At 43.2% G+C, this 27,273-nt stretch overlaps 1 protein-coding gene across 3 annotated transcripts; it reads right to left on the reverse strand.

Annotated features, from left to right (window-relative positions):
• Window positions 1-598: 598 nt before the first annotated feature.
• ktn1 (kinectin 1) lies at window positions 599-27,180 on the reverse strand. 3 transcript variants are annotated; one of them, XM_083792086.1, is made up of 36 exons: window positions 27,051-27,180; window positions 20,966-21,618; window positions 20,669-20,833; window positions 20,471-20,593; window positions 19,864-19,994; window positions 19,673-19,777; window positions 19,407-19,547; window positions 18,659-18,765; window positions 18,028-18,172; window positions 17,355-17,451; window positions 17,077-17,261; window positions 16,556-16,645; window positions 16,413-16,450; window positions 16,022-16,112; window positions 15,716-15,784; window positions 14,438-14,475; window positions 13,702-13,792; window positions 13,372-13,440; window positions 13,097-13,134; window positions 12,911-13,001; window positions 12,609-12,727; window positions 10,514-10,610; window positions 10,343-10,383; window positions 10,116-10,206; window positions 9,176-9,262; window positions 7,499-7,588; window positions 6,209-6,301; window positions 5,485-5,574; window positions 5,304-5,396; window positions 5,109-5,177; window positions 4,775-4,858; window positions 4,093-4,176; window positions 2,267-2,350; window positions 2,085-2,177; window positions 1,721-1,831; window positions 599-1,593 (listed from the first exon to the last, which is right to left on the reverse strand). In XM_083792086.1, the coding sequence occupies exons 2-36, from the start codon at window positions 21,615-21,617 to the stop codon at window positions 1,564-1,566; spliced, it is 3,822 nt and encodes a 1,273-aa protein (XP_083648212.1). In that variant the 5' UTR covers window position 21,618; window positions 27,051-27,180; the 3' UTR covers window positions 599-1,563. The 3 variants fall into 3 exon arrangements, with proteins under 3 accessions (XP_083648212.1, XP_083648214.1, XP_083648213.1); XM_083792088.1 differs by lacking the exon at window positions 9,176-9,262; XM_083792087.1 differs by lacking the exon at window positions 4,093-4,176.
• Between the last annotated feature and the right edge of the window lie 93 nt (window positions 27,181-27,273).

The raw sequence follows: 27,273 nt of genomic DNA on the forward strand, positions 1-27,273 counted from the left end.
AGAGTTGAGCTGAGCGAGATACACACACACCTCCTTTTCTGACAGATTAGATTATATGTTGCCATGCTGGGAAACCTGTCACACCCTTGAGACTTCCATAATTGAGGCTCTCCATCGCGTGTCAGCTTCTCATCAGTCATACAAAGCACACACTTCTAAAGGTGAGCTACTTACAAATACTGTTTGATTCTATAAAGGGGCGTGTGTATGATTTATTTAGCAGCTACTCTTCCTGAGGTCTCAATCAATAACATCATATTTTAAGGTTGAAGAATACAGTTGTATACAGCAACAAAGAAATCTTTTAGCCCATTATGATAAGTCTGAGATATATTTAATTTTAAAATTCAGATATCTAGAACAGTGCTGCCCCAGCATGGTAGGGAGAGGCAAGTACAGGTAGCATTCTAGAGAGGTTCCCAAACGTTTCCATGCCAAGGATCCCTCTGGGTACAGCCCCCCCTAATGGAAAATCTAGAAAATAAAAATAGCCAATCTACAAACTTGTAGATGCCAGGTTCCCCCGGGAGGCCCCACTCTGAAACCTGCATGCTAGAGTACTAGAACAGTTGGCGGGCAATACAGGACGCCAAGCAGATTTATCAAGCATCCCTTTTATTAACGGTCACCTGTTACAAAAAGAACAAAAATATTCAGTTAATGAAATTAGCAACAAAGTAGCGAGTGTTGATTACAGATGATATGGGACGCTTAATCCTAGAGTAGTTACAGTGGGAATAAAAACCTCTAGTGTCAACGTGGCCATCATCTCCCACACCCAGGTTCACAGACTGCCTCCCATTGGAGCTGCAGTATGACTGACTGACTGACACACACACACACACACACACACGCACACACACACACAGTCCATGCACCTCCGTTACAGTTATGTACTGACCCTTCTGACATGCTGAGACCCCTTCTCATCCACCCCTGCCTCCAGACAGTTCTGAACAGAAAGTATGCACAGAGATATGAGTTCATGTCATGAATGCACGATCATGTACGGGTTGTGACAGAGGTCTTTGGACAGGAGGCAAAGAGCCCAACAACAATATTTCAGCAGGTCCTAACTGGTACATTTAAACAATACATATCTTTAACTTAACAAAAACAATTGATGGACTGGGAACCCAACATTTGCTTAGTGAAGGAGGGGGGGGGGGGGTCATTTAATTGCCCCCTTAACAAAGAGAAATAACAAGAAAAATACTACTGCTGTATTCAAAGGTTCTCATTGAAAAATAAGTGTTCTAAACAGAGAGAGAGTGGGGTCACCACCACACAAAGTCTTAATTATTCAGGGTTGCTGCTGTAGAAGAGGAATGTGGTGGGAGTGTAGTAATATAAAGGTCAGGTGTGGTAACTGGAGCCCATGCCTGTTCCCATAGTGACCAGCATGAGGTCTCGGAGTGTTATGCACAGGGAATGGGCCAGAGTGAGCCCAGGTGAGGAGAGGAGCGGAGCAGGGTGGATGTGCAGTGGTAGTGATAGACCAGAGGTCTCTGTAGTAGTGAGGTTGGAGGTTGGCTGCCTCATTGAAAAGCAATGCTTTTCTCCCTATACTTCAGGCAAGTCCTTGTCGGCCTCCTGGAAGAGAGCACAAATGAGGAGGCTTGAGTTTGACCTCAATACGAATGCACTTAAATATTGTTTGCTGGTATTGAGGAATCATAATTATGCGTGAGATTTATAAAACTACAATATGGTGGTGTACCTCCTCCTGTCCCTTGGTAAGTTGCCGGTTGACAGCCTGTAGCTGCTGTTGCAGTTCTCTAACTGTTTGGTTCAGTCCTGCAGTCATTTTCTCCTTCCTGTCCATTTCCTCCTGCAGACAGACAGGTTTAGAGTAGACCCTCTGATATCACAACATCAAATAGTGTCCAATGTCCATTTAAGACCATGCATGCAAAGAACAGGTCTTTCTGAAAATATATCACCAAATGTGGCATCTACATTTCTTTTTTTTTAAATTCCCAAAATAGGAATGTCAGTGATCATGAGGTTAAATTTATACTGCAAGTGTAAACCAATTACACCAGCCTAGCTGTGTGTGGCAATAAATGGAATGTTAGCGGTACCGTCTGGGACGAGAGGCTGCTGTTCTCTATCAGGTCAGCATTGCCCGTTTCCTTGGAGAGTTCCTCCTGGATCAGGTCCAGAGATTGCTGGGCCTAGAGGCAGAACAGACAGGAAGGAATCAGTCCGGAACAGGCCCAGTGGCATGTGTGTTCTGCTGTGCTGGGTCTACAGGTCATCTCACCTTGTAGAGGTCACCAGCCACCTTCTGCCTCTCACTCTCCTCCGTCTCCAGCTTGGACAGAGTCTGAGTCAGCTGGGTTTTCAGCTGGAATCCAAAGAAGACACATTTTTGAACACCTGGGACTTCCTATTTACTGCTGCAGTTGCGTTCACACCCAAACCTCTTGCCAAGACATAAGAGGGTCTCATTTGCAAATTGCGACTACTGTATTTGTGATGCTGTTCTACAAAAATGCATCAACTGCTCTCGGTTCTATCATCCAGCATACCATTACTGCAACTTAACTATTCAAATGATCACAATGAAAAATTAGATTAAACGGATAAGATTTGATAAAAAGCACAGAAAAGAAAGGTTATGGATGAAAGAGTGTGAAGACAAGGTCTGTATCCAGGTATGAAAACAATGACAAAGTGTGCATGTTTAAGGTACAGTAACAGTACGGAAATGGTCCCAGCAGATTTAAGCCAAATTCCAATACTCAAAATCTCGGCCACTCGCTCACTCACACATTACGATGAAATTGGTGACCTGCCAAAATATATGACCATCTAACTTAAGTGGAGGTCTTTAACCCATTCTGACCTGAGATCAGATTCATACGAGGTTTCCGCCGGACACACACTGGGTCTGATGAGCCCATTCTGACCTGAGATCAGATTCTAGAAATGTCAGTCGCTCTTCGATTTTTCAAAAAATAAGCTCGTATCGCGCCACTCGGTGGCGCGATATGAGCTTGTAGATCTGCTATTTTTCAATAGCTAAAGCACGACATGATGCCAACACCAAAATGGGTGCCCGGTCAGAATGGGTTAAATACATTACAGTCTAAATACCGCTAGGTTGAACTTTGCTAATTTAAGTTCGGACACTGACATTATGCAACGTCTACACGATTGTCACATATTTCTGCAGATCACCAATTTCACCATAACACCGCCATGCTGGAGTGACCGAGTGCGAGTGAGCAAGTTGCAGAGATTTGCGGTATTGGAATTCAGCTTTAGGCTTTTGCATATGCAGCAAGTTTACTAGTTAGCAGTTTGTTAGAAGCTTGATGATGGAAGAATGAACCCACCCTGAGACAGCGACAGTACAAGTAGCGAGTTAGTGAGATAGCCAACTTTCACAACCTCCCATTCTAGATCCACTCCATAAATGAACACTTCTTGGCACCTGAGCACTACCAGACCTAAGGCCTTTGCACACTAAGCCTGAGTGTGGCTATATTGTTTTTGTGAGAGAAAACTAGTTTGGTGGCATCTTGATGCTTGCGAGATCATGCATGCAAAACTGAGGGCACGATTTGTTTCTAGGCTTGAAAACGAGTCACCATAAATCTCGTCGCCCAATGAGGGTTTTTTATTACCAGTAAACATTTTCTGGGCCTTTCACATAATGGTACTCAGTCATGGTTTTAAATGACCCGCAGCGAAAATACAAGGAATCCAGAAAGACTTGCTGTAAATCAGAATGCTTTTGCATATTGATTTTTTTTTACAGAATCAAATGTTATGGTGATGCTGGATGGTTTAGGCTTAAATAACTGACATGAATATTTTTGGAAAATTCAATGGGGAAAAATGGGGACGATGGGACCAGAAAATGGCCATCACTACCATGCCCTAGGCCTATAAAGCATGTAAGTTATACTTTTGGAGTGTATCAAGCGTGCTGGAGGTTGTGGGTGTGTCTCCCCATTCTGTGGCACTTGTGAGAACCCGTCCTGTGGAAGTGATTGCCGAGACGTCGCTGGGTGCAGTAAAGACAGTCTTTTTTGTTTGTTTTTACAAAGGAGCTCTAGCTACAGGGTGAGCAACGCTTACCAAATTCAGCTCCTCATTCTGCCTGACGGCCTCTGTATACGAGCCGTCAAGTTTGCTCTGCAATTCAGTCAACAGATCTTTGAGCTGAAATGAAGTTTGAGATCATGTTTTTAATGGGCGTCTATGCTATGGGACCGTGTCCAGGATAGTACTACTCTAGATGAAGCAGGAGGCACCGAAAGTCCAAGGGTGTGAAGTGTATATCATATAAGTCATCTAATGCTATTGGAGCAGTCAGCTGGTCTAGCTCTAATTCTGCCAAAAGTTATCTAAACTAAAATCAATGTTTGCACTATTCAGCAGAGCTATGTGATGGCAAACAAAAACACTCAACCGTCAATAAGGTTGAAGTTCTGTATGACTGTACTGTATTTATTACCAATAGGGAAATCGATTGGATTAGTCAGCAGCTCTATAGTGCTATAGCTGCCTACAGTAACTACATGGATCGTGTGCAGTTTGTGCACCCCATCATTTCAGCTTTATACGTTTGTGTTGTGTAAAAATTATATGCCGTTTTCTTTTTTAAATGTATAAACAATGTAGTGAAGGTCGCAAAGCATAAATATATATTGCCACCCAGTCAACACAGTAGAGAATCCCTCTGCTGCAGGTGGATGAGCCATATGAAAGGACTGAGGATTACGGTCACCGCAGAAACCTCACGCCCATAGCTGCTTACCTCTCTGACCTCGGTAACATAGGTGGCGCTCTCGCGCTCCGCTCTCTCCAACTCAGACTCCAAGTGCGTCTTGTCTCTTCTCAACTAAACAACAACAGCAGAAGAACTTCAGAGAAAATACCTTGAGACAAATGTATTCCAATTAAGAAAATACTAAGTATGGGGCGTTTCTTTTCTTTTTTATATGGAAATGTAAAGCCTTTTTGAGACTGTAATATAACAGATTAAAGGATATACAAATAGCCATGACTAAACTTGTCCAAATGAGATGTGCAATAGTACTAAAAGTACATAGAAAATGTGTGAGGTGTGAGTGCATCTGAAGAGGACTGACATTTTCCAACTCGGCTCCATCGCCTAGTCTCTCAATGTCCTGCTCCAGTGCTGTGACTTTCAGATTCATCTGAGGAACAACAAAGAACCATAAGTGTACTGTAACCGTATTGTGTGGAACAAAATATTCTAGAGCTGCAGCAATGTTGCAAGCATCTAGCATGGGAATTATGACTAGGTAAACCTGAATACCCACCTCTTTCAGCTCTCCCTGTGACACCTCTAGCTTCACCTTCCAGCGAGACTCCTCCTGCTCAACACTGTTCTGGAGGCGCTGCAAAATGCCCTCCTGTGGACAGGGTAGGTATGACAACTCCAGTTTTAATTTAAGCTAACATTTTCACCATCATGTGTTAAAATGGTGAAACTCATCTCACCGTCTCTGCCAAAACCTTCTTGTATGTCTCGCAGTCTTTCTGTAGGACCTTCTGGGCTTCGTCTGCCTCCCTCAGCTTCTCAGCCAGACCCTGGTAAAAGAATAAAGCAATTCATAGAAAACATAAGAGCACAAATAGCAGCCATAACCTGTTCTTCCAAGTCAGACAGGCACACTTCAAAACCCTAGATCCATAGCTATACCTATAGCTATAGCTGTGGGTAATTTATGACTTTGTGCTCAACTGAGTTCTATTTGTGTAGCTCAGCTTTCCAACAGAAGATGGAACTAGCCCCTGTAAAAACATCCAAGCCCATCACCCCCCAAACTACTTACTGTAAATATCTTTATTTTTGATTAGTTCTCGTTTATATGATGTTTTGTCTGTCACTAAATGTTTCAATGTATTCAATAGACAGGACCCCAATTGAAACAAGCCATAGTGCTTTCTTTCTTGGGTTCAATCCTTTTAGAATTGTATTTGTATAAAACTGTACTTTTGTGCTTTCTTGGGCAAACTGTTAATAAAGTATTCAATCAATAAAAGACAGTAGAATTGTTGGAAGCAACTTTTGTCAATATGCGTTGGGTGGACCAAAGTTCTAACTAAGCCTAAAACATGACTTGAGTTTGAAAGCAGTGAAGCTCTACCTTTGGTCTAAATTAAAACATTCCTCAGCAGTGGAGGAATGGGGTGTTCAGTAACAGGTTTTATTTTTGTTTACCTCCATGTCCCCTGATGCAGGGGTGGAACTTGAGTCTGCAGCCGACGTCTCAGCTGCCGTCCGCTCAAACATCTGCAGCCACTCCTGGTGGTTCTAGTGGACAGAGGACGAGGATGAGAGACAAGACATTGTAAAAAGAGATAACCCTGGATGATTTTATAAAAACGTGCCCTTGCTTGCCATCTCCCTTCTGGCTCCAAAACTGTGGAATGCACTTCCCATTGCAGTCAGAACTGCAGCATCACTCCCAATCTTCCGCCGTAGTCTGAAAACCCACCTTTTTAGACTCCATCATGGCCCATAGCACTTACCCTACCCCCTTAGATAGCATTTCTGTAGACTTAGATAGCATCTGATACAGACTTATAGCATGTTATGTAGACAGCACTATAATAATTACATTGTATATAGTCATAGCACGCCATAGTACATATGTATAGCATAGTAGTATATATATATAGTTTATATGTATAGTCTCATAATATAGATATTCCACTGTTACTTTCTTAGCTTACGCATGTTTTATGATAAATGCTTTTTTGTGATGTATTCCCATGCTTTTGTTCTTGCTTATTGTAAGTCGCTCTGGATTAAGAGCGTCTGCTAAATGCCTAAATTGTAAATTGTATCTCCTCTATACTACAATCCAAACTGGAGATGTCTCTGCTTTAAGCTGCAGAGCATTAGCTGCAAAGCACATCATAAACCTTTAAGTAAGTTTTCAAAACTTGCAACACTCCAAGTGCTCTTTGAAATATTTACTAGCGACTGTAGTGCTAGTCACTGTACTAGACTGTAGAGCTCTGCGCTAGAGCAAAACAAAAACAAATCCAGTGTGATCACACTAAGAGCCAGTATTTAATTTCAACACTATTTGGAAGAAGCAATATTCCACTCTAACACGTAATTTGCGATAAGCTACCTAGGTTTGCCTAGAGGTTGCATGTGGGAGTTAGGAGGTAACAGTCACAAGTCTGCCATGTCTTTTAATACTCTACATTTAACACCCATGTTAAAATCATATCGAGTTGTGTGCCCTCAGCCAATCAGGACAGACCAAGTGAGTGGCTTATACTAGCCAATGGGCTCTATGCAGCCAACACTTCATTATCAAATGAAATAGTGTTGTATAAAGTACTGAACTTTATTCCTACAAAATCACGACCGTACGTTCACAGTGAATGAGTTGCTTCCGACCGGAAGCTTTCCGGCGGCCCAAACTGAACGCGGAAGTGTTGGCTGCATGGAGCCCATTGGACACAGGCTAACGGCTAAAAAAGAAATACATACTTGCTCACTGGGTAGAGGCACGTGGGGTAGAAGTCTGTGCAGAACATCTCTGCAATCAGCCTGGGCAGTATCAAGCACTGTCTGGTTTTCCTACAGAGGTGATGGGGAGGGAGACATTACAAATAAATAAGAGATGAAATTGAATATAGACTAGACTGATGGTTCACATGCATTCGAAAAGCACTGCAGAGTAGTCATCCGAGCAGAAATTACGCTAATCTCTTGCTCTACTCTCTCATGTCTCATTTTAAACCACATACTGTAAAGTCAACAGAGCCAAAGTGAAGGGGCAACAAATCATTAATAATATCTCATGTTGAACAACAATCTAAAAGTTTAATTTCAGTAAAGATGTTCTTAGTCCCATGTCCTGTGCCACGTTTAGCATCTCTCAATGTCAGCAGGGCCTACGTCATGTTTCACTTGACCTCAGCGTCAAACCACAGACACATGCTCTAGTCGGCACTCCTAAGAAAAACCAACACACTGATCCACTCACTCATCAGCTGCAAAAACACAAGTTGAAATTCCTACTTATTATGGGCAAGCAGCATGCACTGTAACTGAATCCTGACAGGAGCTGATGCATCTGAAACATTAGCACGCCGGGGCATTCACCACTATTCCTATTGACGGCCTGTTGCCAGAAGGGAGCTCTGACATGTTTGGGTTGTACACAACTAGTGTGCACTTTTATTTTTGTTTTAGACGGCAGGCCTACATAATAACAGGTGCCAAGGATCTCCCTGGCTCAGCTCCGAGGAGGTTCCTCCTACTGTACATGGATGGCAGAAAACAGCTGCTTCCCTGACAGTTCAGCATGTACGTACCCTAGCCTGCTGCATCAAATACACACTATACCACTACCGTTTATAGCAATGCTCTCTGGTGGCCCACACTATACCCAAAATGAACGGGTCTGTAAATATATATATTTGGCAAGGCTTTAGTTTAGAATCATGGCTGTTATTTCAGTTAACGCAGCACTTGAGCACAGCGTATTGAGAAGTCAATGTGTACACTCATTAAAAATGTTTGTAGGATCACTGAAATGATTGAATTGAAACTGAATTAAACAAACTGGTTGATTATATATTAGCTGACTAAGTGGTGAAACCGACAAAATGTACAAACAATGTACATCACAAAGCAGAATGAGCACATGCTGGAGATGAGTCGCATAAGAGCGAGGGACACGGAGCGGTATAATGAATAAATGCCATGAATCTTAAATCTAATGACATCTAGTGAATACATTTCTAGGGCACTGCACACTCATTTACAAAAATCAGCCATTGCCTTTTAGGGCAAGGGAAATATGTTACGTTATATAGCATTGGGTGTAACGTAACCATTAACAAGACCAGTTGATTGCAACAGTCGGCTTGTTGTAAGCAGAATATGCAGTAGGAGCAAGTTAAATAATATGCTTTTCTTTTTAAAGGTTCTTGGGGGGGGGGAAACAGCTTAATGCACAGCCAATTTTAACTCTGTGGCCAAACAAAAAGCACACAAGGCAGGCGAGAGAATGAGTAAAATGAGTATGCAGCATAGTTATGGATGATGGCGCAAAAAAACCAAAGGGAATCTCGCTGAGCCGATCATGGCAACAATTGGGGAGGGGTGCATCAGATTCGGAGCTAGAGAGTGAAGCAGACTGGAAGTTGCGTATCGAACCTTGACGGCCTTGCTGAGTTTCCCCTGAAGCATGGCCTCGGTGGCCGACAGAGCCTCCATAGCGCTCCAGTTTTTCTCCCGAAGCTCCTGTTTTGGTCGGTGCCAAGAGAGATATCTACTTTCAGTTCAGCCTCAGGGAGAAAAAAGCATTGATTTCGATGACCCACCCAGACCAAACAAATACAACTGGTAGGGATGACCGAGAAGTACTACATCCAAACTCTGTCCTCTGAACTCTCCGTTCGTCACCCAGTGCTGCGCATGTCAGAGCCTAGCTAATCCACACTTCACTGATAAAAATTTATACCGACAGCCCAGAGAATTTGCCACCTCTTGTGGATAAAAAACAACAACAACAAAAAGCAACATGCATACATGCCATTACCAGTTACCTGTCTTACATACTTCCATGTTCATGCAAAGGTCAAAAGTTGTGAATAGTTATAGATTAAAAAAAACAAGGTCAAATGCCTTACAAACAAAACCTGCGCTGTCTTTTCAAACAAATAAATGTGGGCAATTAGTTTATGCCCACCATCACACACAAGCACGCACACACAATCATGGCCAATGCCCAGGGCGACAGAGGCCAATTTTGATGTAGTTATCAGCAAAGGAAGTACATTTTGACTGCTTCAACCTAAATTTGCATATGTGTAATTTATCTGGCAAAAAAAGATGACCATTAACTGGATCAGTTTTTGGTTCTGAAAGTCTTAACTCTGAATGTCCAGAATAGAGGGTAGTAGAAAATAGGAAAGGAAGAAGTGGTAGACTGGAATGTAGAGGTTATGGGAAAGAACGACTCTGCAGTGAGACCCCCCCCCCACACACACACACACACACACACACACACACACACAGGAGAGGGGACTTTCTGGGCTACATTGGAGACTGGTGATTTGTAGGTTTGTCGTCAGGGAAAGAGCAGGCAACCTACGTTGTTCTTCTTCCTATGGAGCTCCAGCGAGTCCCTCAGCTCCGCCAGCTCTGCCTGCAGATCAGATACCTGCTTCTCCTGCTCCGACAGCCTGGGAGGACAGAAAAGAGTGAGAGGATGAATGTGGCAGAGAGAGAGGAAGAGTGTCAAAGCACACTGATGAATATTAATGAATTAATATTCACAACGTGTTGTAATGTGCAGTGTAATTGTGCTGCAGCACTCACGCTGTAAGCAGTTCTGGGCTTGGTGCTGCCGTATGGGACTGCTGTTAGAAAATAAAACATACAGTATGTAAATTAATATACACAGTACATAGATGCAACCATTTCTAACAATGTCTTGGTCTTCTTTATCACTCTGAACAATGAGTGAAACGTGGAAGCTCCACCCCTCACCTGTTGCTGGAGCTGCTCCATCTGCTCGGCCACCTCTTTCGTCTTTGCCTCCAGCTCTGCCTGAAGTGCCTGGATATCATGGTCTTTGGCAGCCAGCCTGTAGGGTCAGAGTTCACGTGATTATGTGTTCCGTATGGATAGTTGCAAGTATGGTCAGATCAATGCAAGGAAAACACTAGGTATGGTCGGATCTATACAGGGAGAATGATATGGCGATATCGGACTGTCAAATATTGATCATCATTTATGAATGTATGGGTGCCATTATTTACTTTTTTATAAAGGACTAACCATCACAGCATCCATGGGACACATACAACTTTATCCTGCCATGTTATGAACAAATTCAGCACTTATAACGCAGGAGTTCATTTCTACAGACAGTGTCTGCCACCTCGCCTTGAAAGCGAGGCTGTACGTTTCTGAACCAATCAGAGGGTTGCATCCCTTCAGATGATGGGACGGTAGCTCTGCTACACACGCGTTTGTTTACAAGTCAGACAGCCGGCCAGCTCTACTAGTGTGCTGCCATGTGGCTAATTTCTAACCTATAATGTTTTCAGATAGATATTTTAGCATGCCGATTAAGTTTAAAACGGGTAATACACTGTCTGGATGTCATCTTGAATGAGATTAAAAACAGAGTAGTTCTGTAATCAACAACAGCTGTGTTTAGATGAATGTGCAGCTATATGGGAATCAAACGGATGAATGAAATCAAGCGTTCATTTTTATTCATGCAACACTCGACACATAATTAAAATTGGCTTTTTATGGACTTTTGATATAAAAATACAAAGTTGGAAACTTCCCCATTGTTTTGGCATCCATTGTGTTCGATATGGTGCAGGGCAGGGCCTCTTGGGCTTTGGGGACAGGACATTCAAGAGAAATATGCTTGTTTTTGATGGTGTTGGATTCAACAAATAAACAGATAAGCTTCACTTCAACTGGATGAATGTATTTTTCCCATAACAGAATGGTTGAGTCCAAGGTTGTGAGGTTTTTCGGTTTAATTCAATCTTGACAGTCTCGTCGGCCAAACGGTGTCATGTGACGTGCGTTGGTTGCACGTGATTATCATTTTCAGAAGCAGTAGAGAATCGAGAGAGTAGAACTCTATGCAAATAACAGCTAAAGCCTGGTCTAAAACCAAGTAATGCAACACCCCCAATATATGGGAACACTTTGGATTTCTACTAAGATTGCGTGATATGCCAAAATATTCTGTCAGCCGCAAACTCGGCGTGAGAACAGCTCCATGAGAACAGTGCAGCTGGTATACCTCGCCGCACAGCGGGCCGCGTGTAGAAATCAGCAGATCCTACAAGCTTACAACTTGCAAGCTTGTAGATCTGCTATTATCAGCACACAGCCTCGTCCTACGATGACGTATACAACGTATCGGTAGTGCCAGATTGACTGTCCCAAGTCTAGTCATGAAATGAACAGACGAGATGACAAGTCTTTCTGCTACCATGCTCGTCTCACTGACAAGCGTGTTTATACAACAAAGAATTGTAAAGCATATCACTCCATAGGATATTCCTTTCAGGACTAAAGCTTAGATCACAAGCCAGGAGATCATGAGGTGAAGTTGAAGGAGTGTAGCATACCAAAGTTTACTTTGAACCATTCATGGCAAAGATGTGGCAAAAAGCAAACATCAAAGTTAACTTTTTTACAGACGACCCTATCCACCCCACTGGAAAAGTGATGGCATGGGGCAGCGAAATTACATTTCAAAATGCACTGACTTGTGACAAACAACTGACACAAGTTTTAATATCCAGACTTTACATCAATCTGTTAAGATAGAATTAAGTGCGGTCGGGAACATTGTATGGCCCTGACCCAATCAATAAAGAGATGCATGTGTTCATTTTAGACTCCGTGTGTAATACAAATAGATAAAGGGGCCATCTTGTGGCGATAGACTGCAATAGCAGTCTCCGTTTACAAAACGTTACAGCCCTCATCGCGACCAGATAATGTGGCCGCTGGCCCCGTTAAAGTTCATTAGATGGTAAAACCCGAGTACACCGGTTTTACACCATGGTTGTGTGGTCAGTGGTGCTGCATGTTGTCAACTTACTGAACCTGGAGCTCTTGAAGCTGAGCTTCGGCGTCTGCACTGGCCTGTTCCTCAGAGATCTCTGCTCGTCTCAGCTGCTCCGTTTCTGCCTGCAGGGCAGCCAACTGCTGTGCCAGAGTCTGACATGAAAAGGCACAGTGACACTTTCAACTTTGGACTCCATTTCTGAGGAACATACAGTACGCCAAACGGCTTCTACAACAGGTAAACCAAAGGATTTAATGGTGACAGAGTAAACTGCGAGTGAGAGCAAGCAAGAGAACTCAAGAGGTAAGAAGGTGAAACAGCGGTTATGTCCTCACCTCAATGTTCTGGTCTCTGGCCGAGCAAGAGTCTTGTGCAGCCTGTAGGCTCTCCTCCAACGATTTCAACTGCTCGTCCTTCTCAAGGATCCTGCAATACAATAGTGAGTCTTTGAAACAGAACTGTCAAAACACAAGCATAATCAACACCTCTATTAGAGAGGAATACCAAACATGTCAACTTACTTGCTCTGCAACTCATCCACTATCGACTCTGAAGACATCTGTAATACATCAAAGAAAGCAAGTTAAACAAAGTATCTGAGTTGATGACTTCCGTGTCATCGTGACATGGTCCTGCCTATAGATAATAGTATCGGGTTTGTTTATGTCTGAGTCAGAGACGTGGCCGTGGTCTGGAGGGCCGGCCCACCCTCCCAGGCCATTAGCCAATTTGAATATAGTATACATAATTAAATAGATTGTCAACCATTATGAAGGATATTGGCTTTCCAACTCACCTGTTCTGCAGTCTGACGCTGTAGAGACTCTACTTGTTGTTTCAGTGCCTCACTCTCTTCCCTGACCGCCTACGACAGAGAAAGCAATTAGAAATGTGGCTTTTGTGGCCATTAAGAATATTGATTAGAAAGCAAGTCAACAAAAGTCACTTAAAGACAAGCTGAGGTCAGTGAAGTCAGGGCATTAACGTAGGCGAGTCGTTTCCTAAACATGCTACTTTCTGATGCTGCGTTAGAATCCTGCTTCTTCCTCTGTGGTACAACAGTGTTGCTTGCCGGTTTCAATGTGACAATGTTAGCTTGAAAATCTTGAAAACGACACCCACACACCTTGAGCTCCTCCTCCTTGTTGGCAACTTCGATCAGCCCAGTTTTTAACAGATCTTCCACCGTTTTAATGTTGTCTTCCCTCTCCTGGACACTGTGGGCAGGAGACAAGGTAGGTGGGGTTAATGACATGCTGAGGGAGATTTTACTCTGAAAACACCCGCTTTTCACCCCTGAATCTTACTCACAAGCATAAATATGTTAACCCAGTTAGACCTGGGAACGATTCTACAAATGTCTTCTAAATCCTGACAGTTTTCTGAAAAACCCATGTTTCTGTCAGTCGTTCTCAAACATTTTCATGTCAAGGACCCCCAAGATTATATGTAATTGGCCACCGACCCCCATCTGAAAAGATGTTGTCCCAGGGACACCCCAGAAGCAAAGATCAGAGTTAAAAACGTTCACTCTGAAAGAGATTATATTATATATATATATATATATTCTTTCAGAGCGAACGTTTTTAATACGCCCAATATGGGTTCAAGAACAGTACTATACTGTAATGGTACCGTGTTATGCTAGTAAAGCAACCAAAATTTGCCGATTTACAAGCTCGAAACACAATTTTTATATATATATATATATATATATATATATATATATATATATATATATCCCTCCTTTATCGATATGCCCAAAATAAGGATGCCAGGTTGAAAAGTGGTTCATAAAGGCCCACATGGTCCTAACAACCCCCAAAATCCAGTATGATGATGTTTTATGTGTTGACACGCACCTCTGCTGAATCTGGTCCAAAGCAAGCTGGGAGGCAGCCTGCACAGAGAAAGTCAAAATCAGATAGGAACAGAGGGTGTGTTAAACAACAAGCCTGCACACACAGAGTCGTTTTCCCTGTAAAAAAATAAACTACTACTAGAATGCATGATTCATTAATTAGTCATCATATCGGCAATATCTGCCTTAAAAATGCTATCGAACCGATATCAAAAAAAGTATTGCGGTTTTAACAAATATATTTTATATGTTCATCTTTGAATGTGAACCTGAAAGAGCCTTTTGGGACGATAACAGCTGCAGATAATCCTAACTAATGAATTTGGTAATGAGAATGCACTGTTTTTTAGAAGTCTGCGAACACCTTTATACGGCAATGGTCTGTAGAAGAGTCACTCTTTAGTCTGCGTTTAGGCGGAGGCGCAACACTGATCAGAATATGCTGTAGTGTAGTGTGCATAGCAGGCGGCTAGGTGGCAGTGGCCCATGACACACTGCCAGCTAGACCATACAGTATATGCTGTAGTGTAGTGTGCATGGCAGGTGGCCGTGGCCCATGACACACTGCCAGCTAGACCATACAGTATATGCTGTAGTGTAGTGTGCATGGCAGGCGGCTAGGTGGCCGTGGCCCATGACACACTGCCAGATAGACCATATATATGCTGTAGTGTAGTGTGCATGGCAGGTGGCTAGGTGGCCGTGGCCCCCTGACACACTGCCAGATAGACCAGGCACGCATGCGTAGAACCGTCCGTTCTACTTCCCATTACATGGATGTTTGTTTACATTCACCAATGCAGCGGTTCGCTAAATTTGTATTCCTAGGATGAACGGGGTGAGGAGCACTTGCTCATCCTAGGAACTCAAATACCGCCTACATCTCTGCTCCAATGTAATAGACATAAGCGACGTGAGCCATGATGTCACACGTTTTGCGTCTTCATTGTTTTGACCATTTACATGGACACCAGGCAGAGAGTTTTCAAAGATTCCCACTTTGTTTTCAACCCCCGATAACACCGTAGCCGTCAAAACGGAAGGCATATCTGATATTTTATTCTGCCATTTTCTCTAGAGACCGTTGTAAAGGTGGCCTGCATATGCACCCTGAATCACACTTAAGATAAACCCTACTGGAAACTTGTACTGCAATATCGGCATCTGTCGATTTGACCATGCAATTAATCAGTAATCGAATATTGGCCAAGATTTCAATATTGTGCATGATATGCACAATATATGCACAATATAAAGACAATCGCATTCCACAGCTGACCTGTTCAGATAACTGAGCCTGCAGACTCTGCAGCTCCGCCTTCAGCGACATGTTCTCATTGTGCATCGCCTGTGGAGGAGAGGAATCAGATAGTCGATGCCTGCATTCCGACACAATGGCATTTATGGTGGTCTCAACAAAGTCTCTGCAAAGACATTCTGCCATCACAGCCCATTTCAAATCCGAAAACATTGCAAACGTCCTCCTTTCAGTAAGTCTATTGGCACCGAGAGGCCTGCGACCAGTCCAACACATTCCTGCAAACTAACCAACCAGAGCAGTGTTGGTACAAGGCAGTGGCTCTACCTGCATGTTTGTTTCTCTGTTGGCCAGGCTGCTACGCTCTGCGTTCAGCGAGTCCTCCAGACTCTTCCTCTGCAGCTCTTTCTCAGATAGCCTGGACACAATCACATTAACAAGAGTCAACAACATTATGTCTCAGTATCACTATTGCATTTTCACATTAGTTTCTCAGTATAGTAGAACATTTGAAATGCATATCATATGAAATCGTAGGTATGGCAGCAAACGACCAGTCCAGCAGGTTATGCTAATTATTTAGCTGGTAATTTTAGTGAAATATCAAAAGCTTGTAGATCAGCCGTTTTAGCATATCTTAGCCTACAGTATAATGCCATGCCTAAAATAGCCACACCAAATTGAAAGTGGTTAAGAACAAAACAAAGTCATCTCTTACAGTTTTTGCAGCTCTTCAAAGTGGGAGACCTGGGTTGCCTGGATGAGGAGACAGTTCATTAGCCTACATAACAATAAACTAGACAAGGTGGAATTTGTGTGGTCGCGTGAATCAGTGGTGTGAGGTCAGTTCATGTACAGTACCTGTGAAGACATCTGGGCCTGCAGGCTCTCATTCTGGACTTGCATGCTCTCGATCTGCATCTTAAAGGCTTTGTTTTCATTCAACAGTTCCTGTCAATAACATTTAATTATCAGTAAACATGGTACAAAGGGACACATTTTTAACAAGGTCTCCCAAAGATCATTGGCCTCATTGTTAAGTAATGTTCGATAATACATTTGTGTTCAATAATTTGTGGGGTTTTATTAAAATCCTAAATATCAAATTTATATTGACAGTTTTGAATGTCCCTTAAATAAGGACCACTGCAACAGAGCACAGATGAGGTATTCAGGTTGAGTCGGGGTGTTATTTTATGAATAGAAATATAAACTTCAAAAGCACAGAGAGTGTCCCCAGACCCCACGGCTCAACATAATAGCTTTGTTTTCCCTCTCAATGATGGGCGGTAAAGTATGATTTCATTATATCCTGGATTTGTTCCGATCTAGTGGTGCTCAGTTATTGCTCAGCTGCATTCGTTGCTATGCTGTCCTGTTACCTGCACTTGGCTCTGCAGTGAGTCATCTGGTAAACTGTGCTGGGAAACTTCCAGCAGATGCATCACTTTCTGCTCCACCTGCTCCTTGGAGACGATGGTGTCCGTCAGGCTGCTGTGGAGTGTCTGAATCTCCTTGTTCTTGTTGTTCATCTCCGTCTCCACCACCAACAGCTGGCCCTGGAGCTCTGACACATGCACACAATGAATATAAACTGCACCCACTCATTAATATTTTGAGAGGTACTGTCACATGGCAGCACAACGTTTTATTGCTGTACCTTGTTTTGCGGCTTGAAGCTTTTCTCTTTCTGCGTTGACATTGTGGAGGTAATTCTGGATCTCTTCCCAACGACACTTAGCATCCTGCAGTTGAGCCTTTCCGAAAAAACAAAAATATTGAAAACTTTCTTCATATAATCTCAATACTACTCTCAAAAAAAGTATTTTCCAATTTCAATGAACCAACCAATCTGCTTACAACAAAGTATGTCGTTAGTGTTCCTGTTACAGAAAACAATTGTGCCAAATCTGAGTTTGGTCCTACATGCCAAACACGTTTCACATATATATGTCAATGAATGTGCACTCACAAATTCCGCTTTCCTCAAAATTCTGTTCTTATAAGCACAACTGTGCTTATGGTTGTGATAAAGACAGGAAAGGCTGAGCCTTGTGTCGGCTGCAGGGAAGTGGTGTTTACGCCCAGCACAAAGCCTCAAACATCCCCGCTTCCTGGACCAATACAATCCTCCACTTCCACGTTCTATTCTACAACAAGTCCACACAAACACACAGTCTCCTCCCAAAGACTTCCACCGACCCAGTCCACTTCCCTAAGGAGACTGCTAGCCATCTTTAACCCCACCTAGCCTGCTCAGGCACTGTTCACTGCTTATCCAGGGTTGCAAATAAAAACACAGAAGATGCTAGTGTGCATTTAAGATGGCATACCTCCAGCTGGGACACGTTCTGCTTATAGCCGACCTCCAGTGATTTCCTCTGGTGTTCCTCCTGTTGCAGCTTGCTGTTGTTCTCCGACAGCTCCTTCATCAGGCCAGAATACTCTGAACGGAGCTTGTTGAGCTCTGCTGAGTTCCTGTAACACACACACACACTCTTCAGTGTTACGTTCAATGCTAAATAATGACAATGTATTTTGTATAACCATAGGAATAATAAAAAAAATAGTTACATTTTTAAACTGATGGTGGCCATACATTCTACTGAGCTTTATTCCAATAGGTTTTGTATTGCAGGTATTATATGCATTACTGATTACGGAGTACAATGGAAACATTTTTTTTTGTATTAGCGCTGATTTTAAGACATTAAAAAGATCAAAATGCTGAATTCTGACACCATCTACAATGTTGCAATACATGCACAAACACTCCCTTACATATTTAACGAAGGAATTTATTTCACTTCTAGTTCAAGAAGCTAGCCCTGAAACAAACAATGTTTTAGGCTGGAACTCGATGGTGTGACCGACCGTGACCGCTTTCTGTTCGTGTAATGGACTAGGAACATGCGGACTGCCCAGATGGTGTAAACTACAGGTTGTGGTCTTAGTGGTACTAACTTGCTCTCCATCTGGTTGGTGGCAGAGCTGACGGCATCTCTCAGGATGCCATTCTCCTGCTGCAGACGGCTGATCTGACTCTCCAACTGTTCCCTCGCCTGCTGGAACTACACATGAAAAACAAAAAGAACCAATGGATGAAGGCAAAAACTGCACCTGTAAAATCAAGACATGGGGACGATGTTTTCTCTTAAATTATTTATTTAGTTCAGAATGATATCTAAACAAAAATAATATTTAATAATAGTATAATATACTTTAAGAGATTTTTAAACACGTCGCTTTATAAATTCCACAGATCTCCAGTGAATTAGTGGATCTTGAGAACCATTCGACTGATCGTCCATATTTGGAACGTATAAATTACATTTCCAATTCCGGTATCCATCACATCCCAATTTATATTGGTAGATAATGTATGGATCCTGCAACACCCATGGCTCAAGCACAACGTATAATAGAGGGTATGCGCGTGACATCATTATCAAACCTGGAAGTTATGCGGGAATGCCTACTGAGTGGCAAAAAACTACTTTCAGGCCTTGCATCCAAACAGAAAAGTCCTATCTGATTGCATTAAACAATGTTAAACTCACTTTGCATGTTGCTTTGCCACTCGATTTGCCACTCGATGTGCCATTCACTTTAAGCATGTGCATACCCTCTATAGACACTACAAGAAATGCTGTAAAACATACAGCCTTTCGAAAGGCAAGGCTACTGTAGGGAGCTTTGGAGTAACCCTCACTTTAATCTGCATGGTCTGGAGTTCCTGGAAGCTGCCCTGGGTTTTTGCCTGCATACTGCCAAGCTCCTTCTCCATGGCTCCACGCTGCTCTCTCATAATGTTCTCTGCACGACCAGTCTTCTGTTTCTCCACCTGAAGCTCCTAGCACAAAGAAACAACACACATCAGAGACCAAGAAATCAGTCAGCAAGGTGGAGATTAAGCATATTAACTGGAAAGGAGGCATATTATCTCTTTGGACAGGCGATGCATTGGGGTATCTCTACCTGGCTGAGCTGCTTGACTTTGTCCTTGGCGATAGAGGCCTCCTCCTGCAGTGTGTTGAGGAGACGTTCCCTCTCCTGAGCTGATGGATCAGCCTTGGCTGCAGACTGTAAGTGGGACAGAAAGTTAACAAAAGACAGAAACCTATGCATTCAGTAATGGCATGATTGCTGATGCTGTGGCCTGAACCTGCCTTGTGCCAGGCATCCAGGGCACTGGGGCTCTTCTCTTTGAGGAGGGTCATCACGCTGACCGCCTCGGCTTCTGACAGAGCCAGACCAGCCAGACCGGACAGCAGCTCCTTGAGCTTCACTTCAGCGTTTTCTGTCAAAGGAAACGGGTACAAGAAGGTAATGACTGTGGTTCCTCTGGAGAAACTGACTTATCTCCTCCGCGATAACATGGAAGGGTTCACGAAGGTATGGGAACCAGTCTTGGATACAATGGACCCTTCTAGACTGCGCTTCAATGTACGTTATTGAACGGTAGTGAATAACAAAGACTCTGGTGACCTGTAATGTACAATCATGTCAAGACTGTGGTGTACTCATTGTTTTTTTTGTTTGCATTTTGTTTTTTGTCTGTGCATTGTAATGTCCGTATTGTGGTACTTAAAAAAAAGAAAAATGTGGTTCTATATACATTGAATTGCAGAGCATCAATAAAAATACATTGAAAAATTAAATAAAAAAAAAGAAACGAGAAGGAAATTAAACATGGTATAGTGTGAATGGACATCACACAGGAAGTAAGAACCAAAAGTAAACAGTAAAGATTAACACTTCTTCTGCTGCTGCTACCTTTGTCAGTCTCGTTCTTCTGTTTCTTTCCACTACCCTTGGATGGCAGGTCGTCATTGTGGGCCACTTGATGGTTAGCAGGAGCCGCAGAATCAGCCAGAACATGAGACTCCTCCACCAAGGCTAGTGAATGGACAAACAGGTTTTAATATTTGCCCAAAAAGTCAACGGGGACTGGCATTTTCCCAGCATTCTTACCGTGTTCCGTCTTCTGCTTCTTGGCAGAGTTCTTCTTCTTGCCGCTGTTAGTCAGAGGGGTGACGACTTCCTGAGCTTTGGTCTCAGCCACCACCGGAGGGTCCTTCTTGACTGGAGCTGGTGCAGTAACCTGTTCCACTTTACCATCTGGCTGCTGGTCATCCACTGGACAGGGACACATCAGGTTGATGTTTCAACACAAGAATCACTTTTATGATTTTTATATAATGTATAACATTTCCAGAGATGAATGTGTGCTTGAAGAATCCCCCCACATCACTGTTCAATTCTACTCACCAGCCTCTGCCTTCTGTCGTTTCTTCTCCTTCTTCTTCCCAGAGGTTTGAGGAGGTGTCTGGGCCAGAACCTGAGTCTGGACCTCAGGCTGGTGACTGAGTAGACTGGCTTCTTTGCTGAGAGTCACAGGTGACTCTGCCTTGCGGCCGGTCACCTTGGAGCCGTTCATGTCTGGTTCTTCAGCGGCAGGATGATGCTGAGAAAGAGCTGTGGCTGCAGCTGCAGCGGCGGCTTTTGCCGCTTTCTTCTCCCTCTTCTTCCTCTCCCTCAAACCAACAGGAGCCTCCGGTGGCGCCATCACAGGCACAGGGGTAGGAGTCGGGGGAGCCATAGGTGCCGGCTCCTCCTCCAGGTCTGGAGTGGAGCCATTGAGGGCGTCGGTAATGTCAAATTCCCGTAGATCCTCTTCCGACTCTCCTCCCCCACCGCCGCCCGCACTGGCGCTCTCTTTCTTCTTGCTTTTCTTCTTCTCGTTCTTTTTGCGGGTGTCCGGTTTGTAGGGTGGCAACTTGAGGTCACGTTTCTGCCGTGCCAGCACCTCATCGTATGACGTCTCCTTCATGAACAGCCAGAAGAAGAGGAACATGAGGGCGATGACCAGGGAAGGAGCCAGGATAAGCAGGTACTGAGAGTCATAGATATCCACCGCCATTCTGCATAGAGAAAAGACAGCAAAGCTGGTGTCAGTCATAAAGAATGCCCCATCCAATTTACAAACATTTGACATTTTGCAACTTACATCTGGTGTGACAAAGCCTACGGCTGAAAAACATGACAGATTCTCAAAAGATATATAGAATGCGACTTGGGCATGAATTCTCATTCATTATATGCAAAAATAGCAGATCTACAAGCTCACAACATGCCACATCCCGACATGTGAGCTTGTAGATCAGAAACATACATTTTTGAATAGGGCTTGATTGATTAACTCATTTCAGGACAGCCAAGTGCAGCAGAAGCAAGAATTATAGAAAAGAACAGAAACTCATGTCTGTCTTATTAACCTGAGGGGCCTGCATTTGACTTCTGTGTCACCTAAACACCAGCTTGTTGCTCACACACACACTCACCTCCAACGTAGGTGCTACATGCCATCATAACCTTCTGAGTACAAGTAGTAAGACCACTTTGAGAGGGTTGGGTTGTTTTCTTACCTTATTATGGGCAAACTATTCCATTCCATGAGTTATTTCTCTCTGTTGTCGTTTATTAGCAATTTAATAAATAAAAAATAGGGTCCATTGACTTCCATTGTAACGGGGAAACAGCTCTCAACGTCACTCTTTTAGCACATAAACCAACTCAACAAAAGATGATTCTGACAGTTTATGACATCAGGAAAACTCATGCGGTACTGAAGTAGTACTACGGCGTTCCCAACTCTCGCCGGGACGTCTTGCGAGGTTTCGTTTGTAAACAGTCTCCACGCATGATGTATGTTTTTAGTGACAAGCGGACGAGATCAAATCCATTTGTTTACATCCCAGTCGTTTCCAATAAGGAAGTGGTGTACAGTTGGTCCAATCAGATCGTTTTTTTACTCAACACGAACAGCAGTGATTCGATCGGCTTAGGCATACCTACCGATCTTCTTTCTACACAAATAAGTCAAAACAAGACAAAGTAGATTTTTTTTAAATTAAAAATAAAACCGCATGAGTTTTCCCGATCATAAACTGTCAGAATCAGCTTTTGTTGCGTTGGTTTATGTGCTAAAAGAGTGACTTTGAGAGACGTTTCCCCGTTACAATGGACCCTATTTTTTATTTCTTAAATTGCTAATAAACAACACAACGGAGCGAAATAACTCATGGAATGGAATAGTTTTCCCATAATAAGGTAAGAAAACAACCCAAGCCTCTCAAAAAGTGGTCTTACCCTTTAAGACAGGTGAATAATCACAATCTGTGTAACGTGTGAATGGTTGCGGGTATGAGAAGAAAGGGGGAGAGGTGGTGTGCGGATATGAGAAGAAAGGGGGAGAGGTGGGTGCGGATATGAGAAGAAAGGGGGAGAGGTGGGGATTAGTACATCAAGATCTCTTCCCGTCCTCTCCTAGTGATATTATCATCCTATTAAGACAGAAACACACTGCCTCAAAGTCTAATGCCTTCCTACAGAGATGCCACTTCCCCCAGGGCAAATTGATTATGACGGCATAGAAAATGCAAGGCTTGGCCAGCAAAGGACACTGGCTTTGCTAATTTAAAACAGAATGAATTACCGGTAGGTGCACAACAGGAAATGGACAACCAGGCAAAGGGAAAACCCCAGTCCAAGTGACTGTCAGTGGTCACTAACCTCCTTCGACCCTTGCTTACAAGGATGACATTCTAAACTCAAATAGGAAGGCTTTGCGAGGGGCAAAAATACATCCGTGCAAATGTCACTCACTGCTTTTTGGTCCCCGTCTGCTTGCACCTGAGGGGAAAAAGGCTGCCTTAGTTTCCTTCAGTAGCCACCGATAGTCAACAGGTCTTATTAAATCCTTAAACTTGAATAAAATGACAATCCCTCAACTACAAAGAAGACCATCAGTTGAAGAACCCATATATATATATATATATATATATCTGTGTGTATGTGTGTGTGTGTGTGTGTGTGTGTGTGTATATGTGTGTGTGTACACATTTTTGTACCACGGAAATGATTTGATTTGATAAGAGCAAGTGTAATTATTTAAAATCAGTTTAGCCTGCCCTAGCAGACTGAAGACACTGCCTATTCTATTGCTAGCATAGGCTAGTTAGTCTTTAGTCCCTTGAGGATATGTAATAATAAATTGCAGATCATCAGTCAACAGAGACCACGATTTTAAGATGGCTTTAGGAGGGAGCATCATCAATGTGAAATGACGTTGACAGTGGCTGCCCTGAAGTCAATTACGGTAGTACCCTCCCCTTCTCTACTCAGATTGGTGTCTGTACTCTGTAATAAAGCATGGGCGTCAGCTTCGGTCGGGTAGATCTGCTATACTGGGCCAGTGGGCCTCTTAGGTAGGCCAATTTGGATTAAGCAGATTACCCATGATAATACATTTAAGAATAACTTTCCGCTGCAGTGCTTCTTTGGACCCACTGACAGCTCTCATTACTTCTTGTGTGACACACAGCAATCGAGTGGGCCTAGAATAACGTTGTCGTGTAATACACGTCTCCCTTTCCCCATTCTGAAAAACATGGGCAAAAGGAGAATATACTGGAAGTAACAAGTATACTCAGCTTTCACAAAGTCAAAATATTTTGAAGGAGAATTTTAGCCTTGTACATTCAATCCCTATCCTGACTGGAACTTAGAGACGGCTGTAAGGCATTATGTGTCAAAGAGTGTACATTCCTCAGCATTCAGGAGGCTACAGGGTGCCATGAGGACTAACTCTTAACAAATACATGCTTTCATTGTGGATGGAGAATGTGTTATTAGACAAAGAGGGACATTGTGTGAGTGTGAGACAAATGTAAAGAACCTAGCTTGATGGATATAATATTCTGAAGGCATAGCAATGTCTTGTACTGCTTAATTGTTTTGCATGAAGTTACCCAAGTTACCCTTCCTCTCAATTTGTCATGGCACTAGACTAGAGGAACATTATTTCAAGGCTAAAGTACAGACTGAAATGAGGTGGAACAGGCTGGAAAGAGTGGGATGTTATCATTATGATTAGTCTACAAAACCTGAACAGAATCAGCTAGGCTACTTTTAGTACTTTATCAGATTAATTCACATTGACAAATTTTTTTTTTATTACATACAGATGCGTTTAGGAAAACAAGGAGAAAGCAGCAGAACTGGAAGCAGCAGCCCATTTCTACCATTTTACAGAACTGGATAGCAGTTAGAAATGTCCTCACATTTTCTTATGATGTATGCCGTTTTTACAAGAAGCTGTGGCTTCACAGAAGCTGGGTATCTGAAGATTGGGCATGCATGGGATCAAGTCCTGTAATCACAGTCGTTGCTTTCTTTTAACTCTATGCCTCAGACTAGAAGGTGGCAGTGCAAAAGTTTCTTCTGTGTAGCCACTAGCCTGAGCATGGAAATGAGCCCGGAGGACAAAGCCCTCTCGGGCCATTGGCTGCCCGGAATCCAGCCACTTGGCGGGTCAGACTGCCTGCTTTGGAGGCAACAGACGCCAAGGGATCCCCCATAACAGTCAGTGTCAAAAACACAGTAGATAGGACTCTCTACTCTCTTCAACTGGCAACACAATTAACAAAGCAACATCATCTATTGCTGCAGCCTAGGAGAAATGTTAAGCAGTGTCTGTTAAGCATAGCAGACCAACTCTTCCACATAACTAGCCGATATTACAAGGAAATCACTACCGCAGTTTACATCACTGTGAACAATGTTAATGTGTCACACATCTTTCCAAATCTAGGTTATGCCAAACAGCTAATAGCTGGCCATGTTATTCATTCATCCCACCTCGACTCATAGGCTGATAAAGATGTCCAGCTAGTGCTACCCCGAGTGGAATAGTAAGAGTGGTGACACTAGCGTTGACTCCCATTGTAACAATGGAATGCGGAAGTGTACTAGGCACCCGCTTTGTGGCGAGATCAAAGCGTGTCACTACTCTCTTACTAGATTACACTGGTGCTACCACCCCGTTGAGTCATACCTATGTATGATCTGTGTAATTAACCTACATTTTTACAGTGTCCCCAGTTTAAGGATAAACTAGAAAAGATATAGTTAGTAATGGTCCAATTAATTTGTAGTTATGCTGTGGTGGTAAAAGTTGATAACTAGATTTGATTCACCATAAGTGATTCTAAATAAACAGCCCTTTGAAAGTTGAAACACATAAAGGCTGTCACATGGAAATGGACAGGAATTTCAAGGTCACTGCTTGAGTAATATAACATGTATATGTTATATGTATAAGTATATACATAGATAGATAGTGTGAGTCAAACAACCCCCCCCCCCCCCCCCCCCCAGTCAAAAGAGTAAGTTATAAACAGATAAATGTTTTCCTAATCAGTTAGTAGTTCTTCAAAATGGGGTTAAATGTTCCCTGTATGTTAAGGGTCATAAGACAAGTTTACTACACTTTAATGTAGTCATCATTCACATAAAATACGAACTTAGCTATTAGGGGAGTAGTACTTTATGCATTATGCCTTGCGCCACATCCATTTGCCATAACTTCACCGACTGTAATTATGTTCACAGTAAAACATTAGTTTACTAGTTTAAAGCATACATTTTTATGTCAGATGGTGGTCCTGCTCAATATGAGGCAGGCAGAGTACTGAATGTTCCAGCCAGCCATCATGTATATAAGTCGGTCTTGCACAAATTATTATAGCAAGTTATTCGAGCCACCTAAAGATAAACATAAAATTGATAGAGATAAAATGGCTCCATAGCCAGTAAACCCAATAAAAAGGTAAAGACACACACTGACCGAGCCTATAATCTCACCGTCTAGTCTCACGTTAGCTTGAACATGAACCTTGAAAAGGCAAGGAGGGGCACACATGTCGACGGCAAGGCTCAGGCTCAGCCGGCCCGGCCAGAATGGCTCAAGCCACGGTTATGACGAGCAAGAGGCCGACTTTAGTGACCCAACCCCCGCTGAACGGCATGGCCGGTGCTGTTAAAAGAGAGACATCCCTGTCCGTGGGTCCCGCACGGCTCTGCTGCTGTCAAGTCAGGAGTCTACCTCGATGAATGAGCTAACTAATGTTAGCTTGACACTAGTAGCAAGTTGCTGGCTAATCCAAATAGGGGAATACACAGAGTACAGTTAAAAGGGCGGTTAAAAGTAGCTCGATTAGGGTCAATGAATCAAGAAAAAGGTGTCTATTTTCATTCTGATCCTCAATGAATGTCCAGAGGCGTGGTGGAGTCCAACAAGTCCCCAGCGGGCCTCCTCCTAGCTGACCCAGCCTCCTCGTCTCCTGAAATCTCTGACCCATTCCTGCGTCCCAGTTTTCCGTCATGTTCTTAAAGGCCGTTCCCAGGCCTGGCTGAACTGCTTAGCAGCGCACAGGACCAAACGAGCGGGACCAATTTAAGAAGAAAAAACCCCAACATATACATTAAGCAAATGCTGCTGATAAGGGCATACCTGGAGTGTGTAACGCGCGGTTCTCTAGCAGCTTAACGTCGGTTAGAATGTTGAAATGGCGTTGCTCCTCCGCGGTGGTTGAAGACAGCGGACCCTCCAGGCCAGCAGCTCCTACCCTAAGCCTTCTGTCAGTCTATCTGCTGTAGTAGCTTGGCGAGGGGCGGGGCACAACCATAGCTGGTGGGGGAGCGCATGGTTTGGCTCTCGGAACACACCGGTTTGT

Source organism: Protomyctophum parallelum (genome assembly GCF_964188405.1).
Source record: "Protomyctophum parallelum genome assembly, chromosome: 20".
Classification (NCBI taxonomy): Eukaryota; Metazoa; Chordata; class Actinopteri; order Myctophiformes; family Myctophidae; genus Protomyctophum; species Protomyctophum parallelum.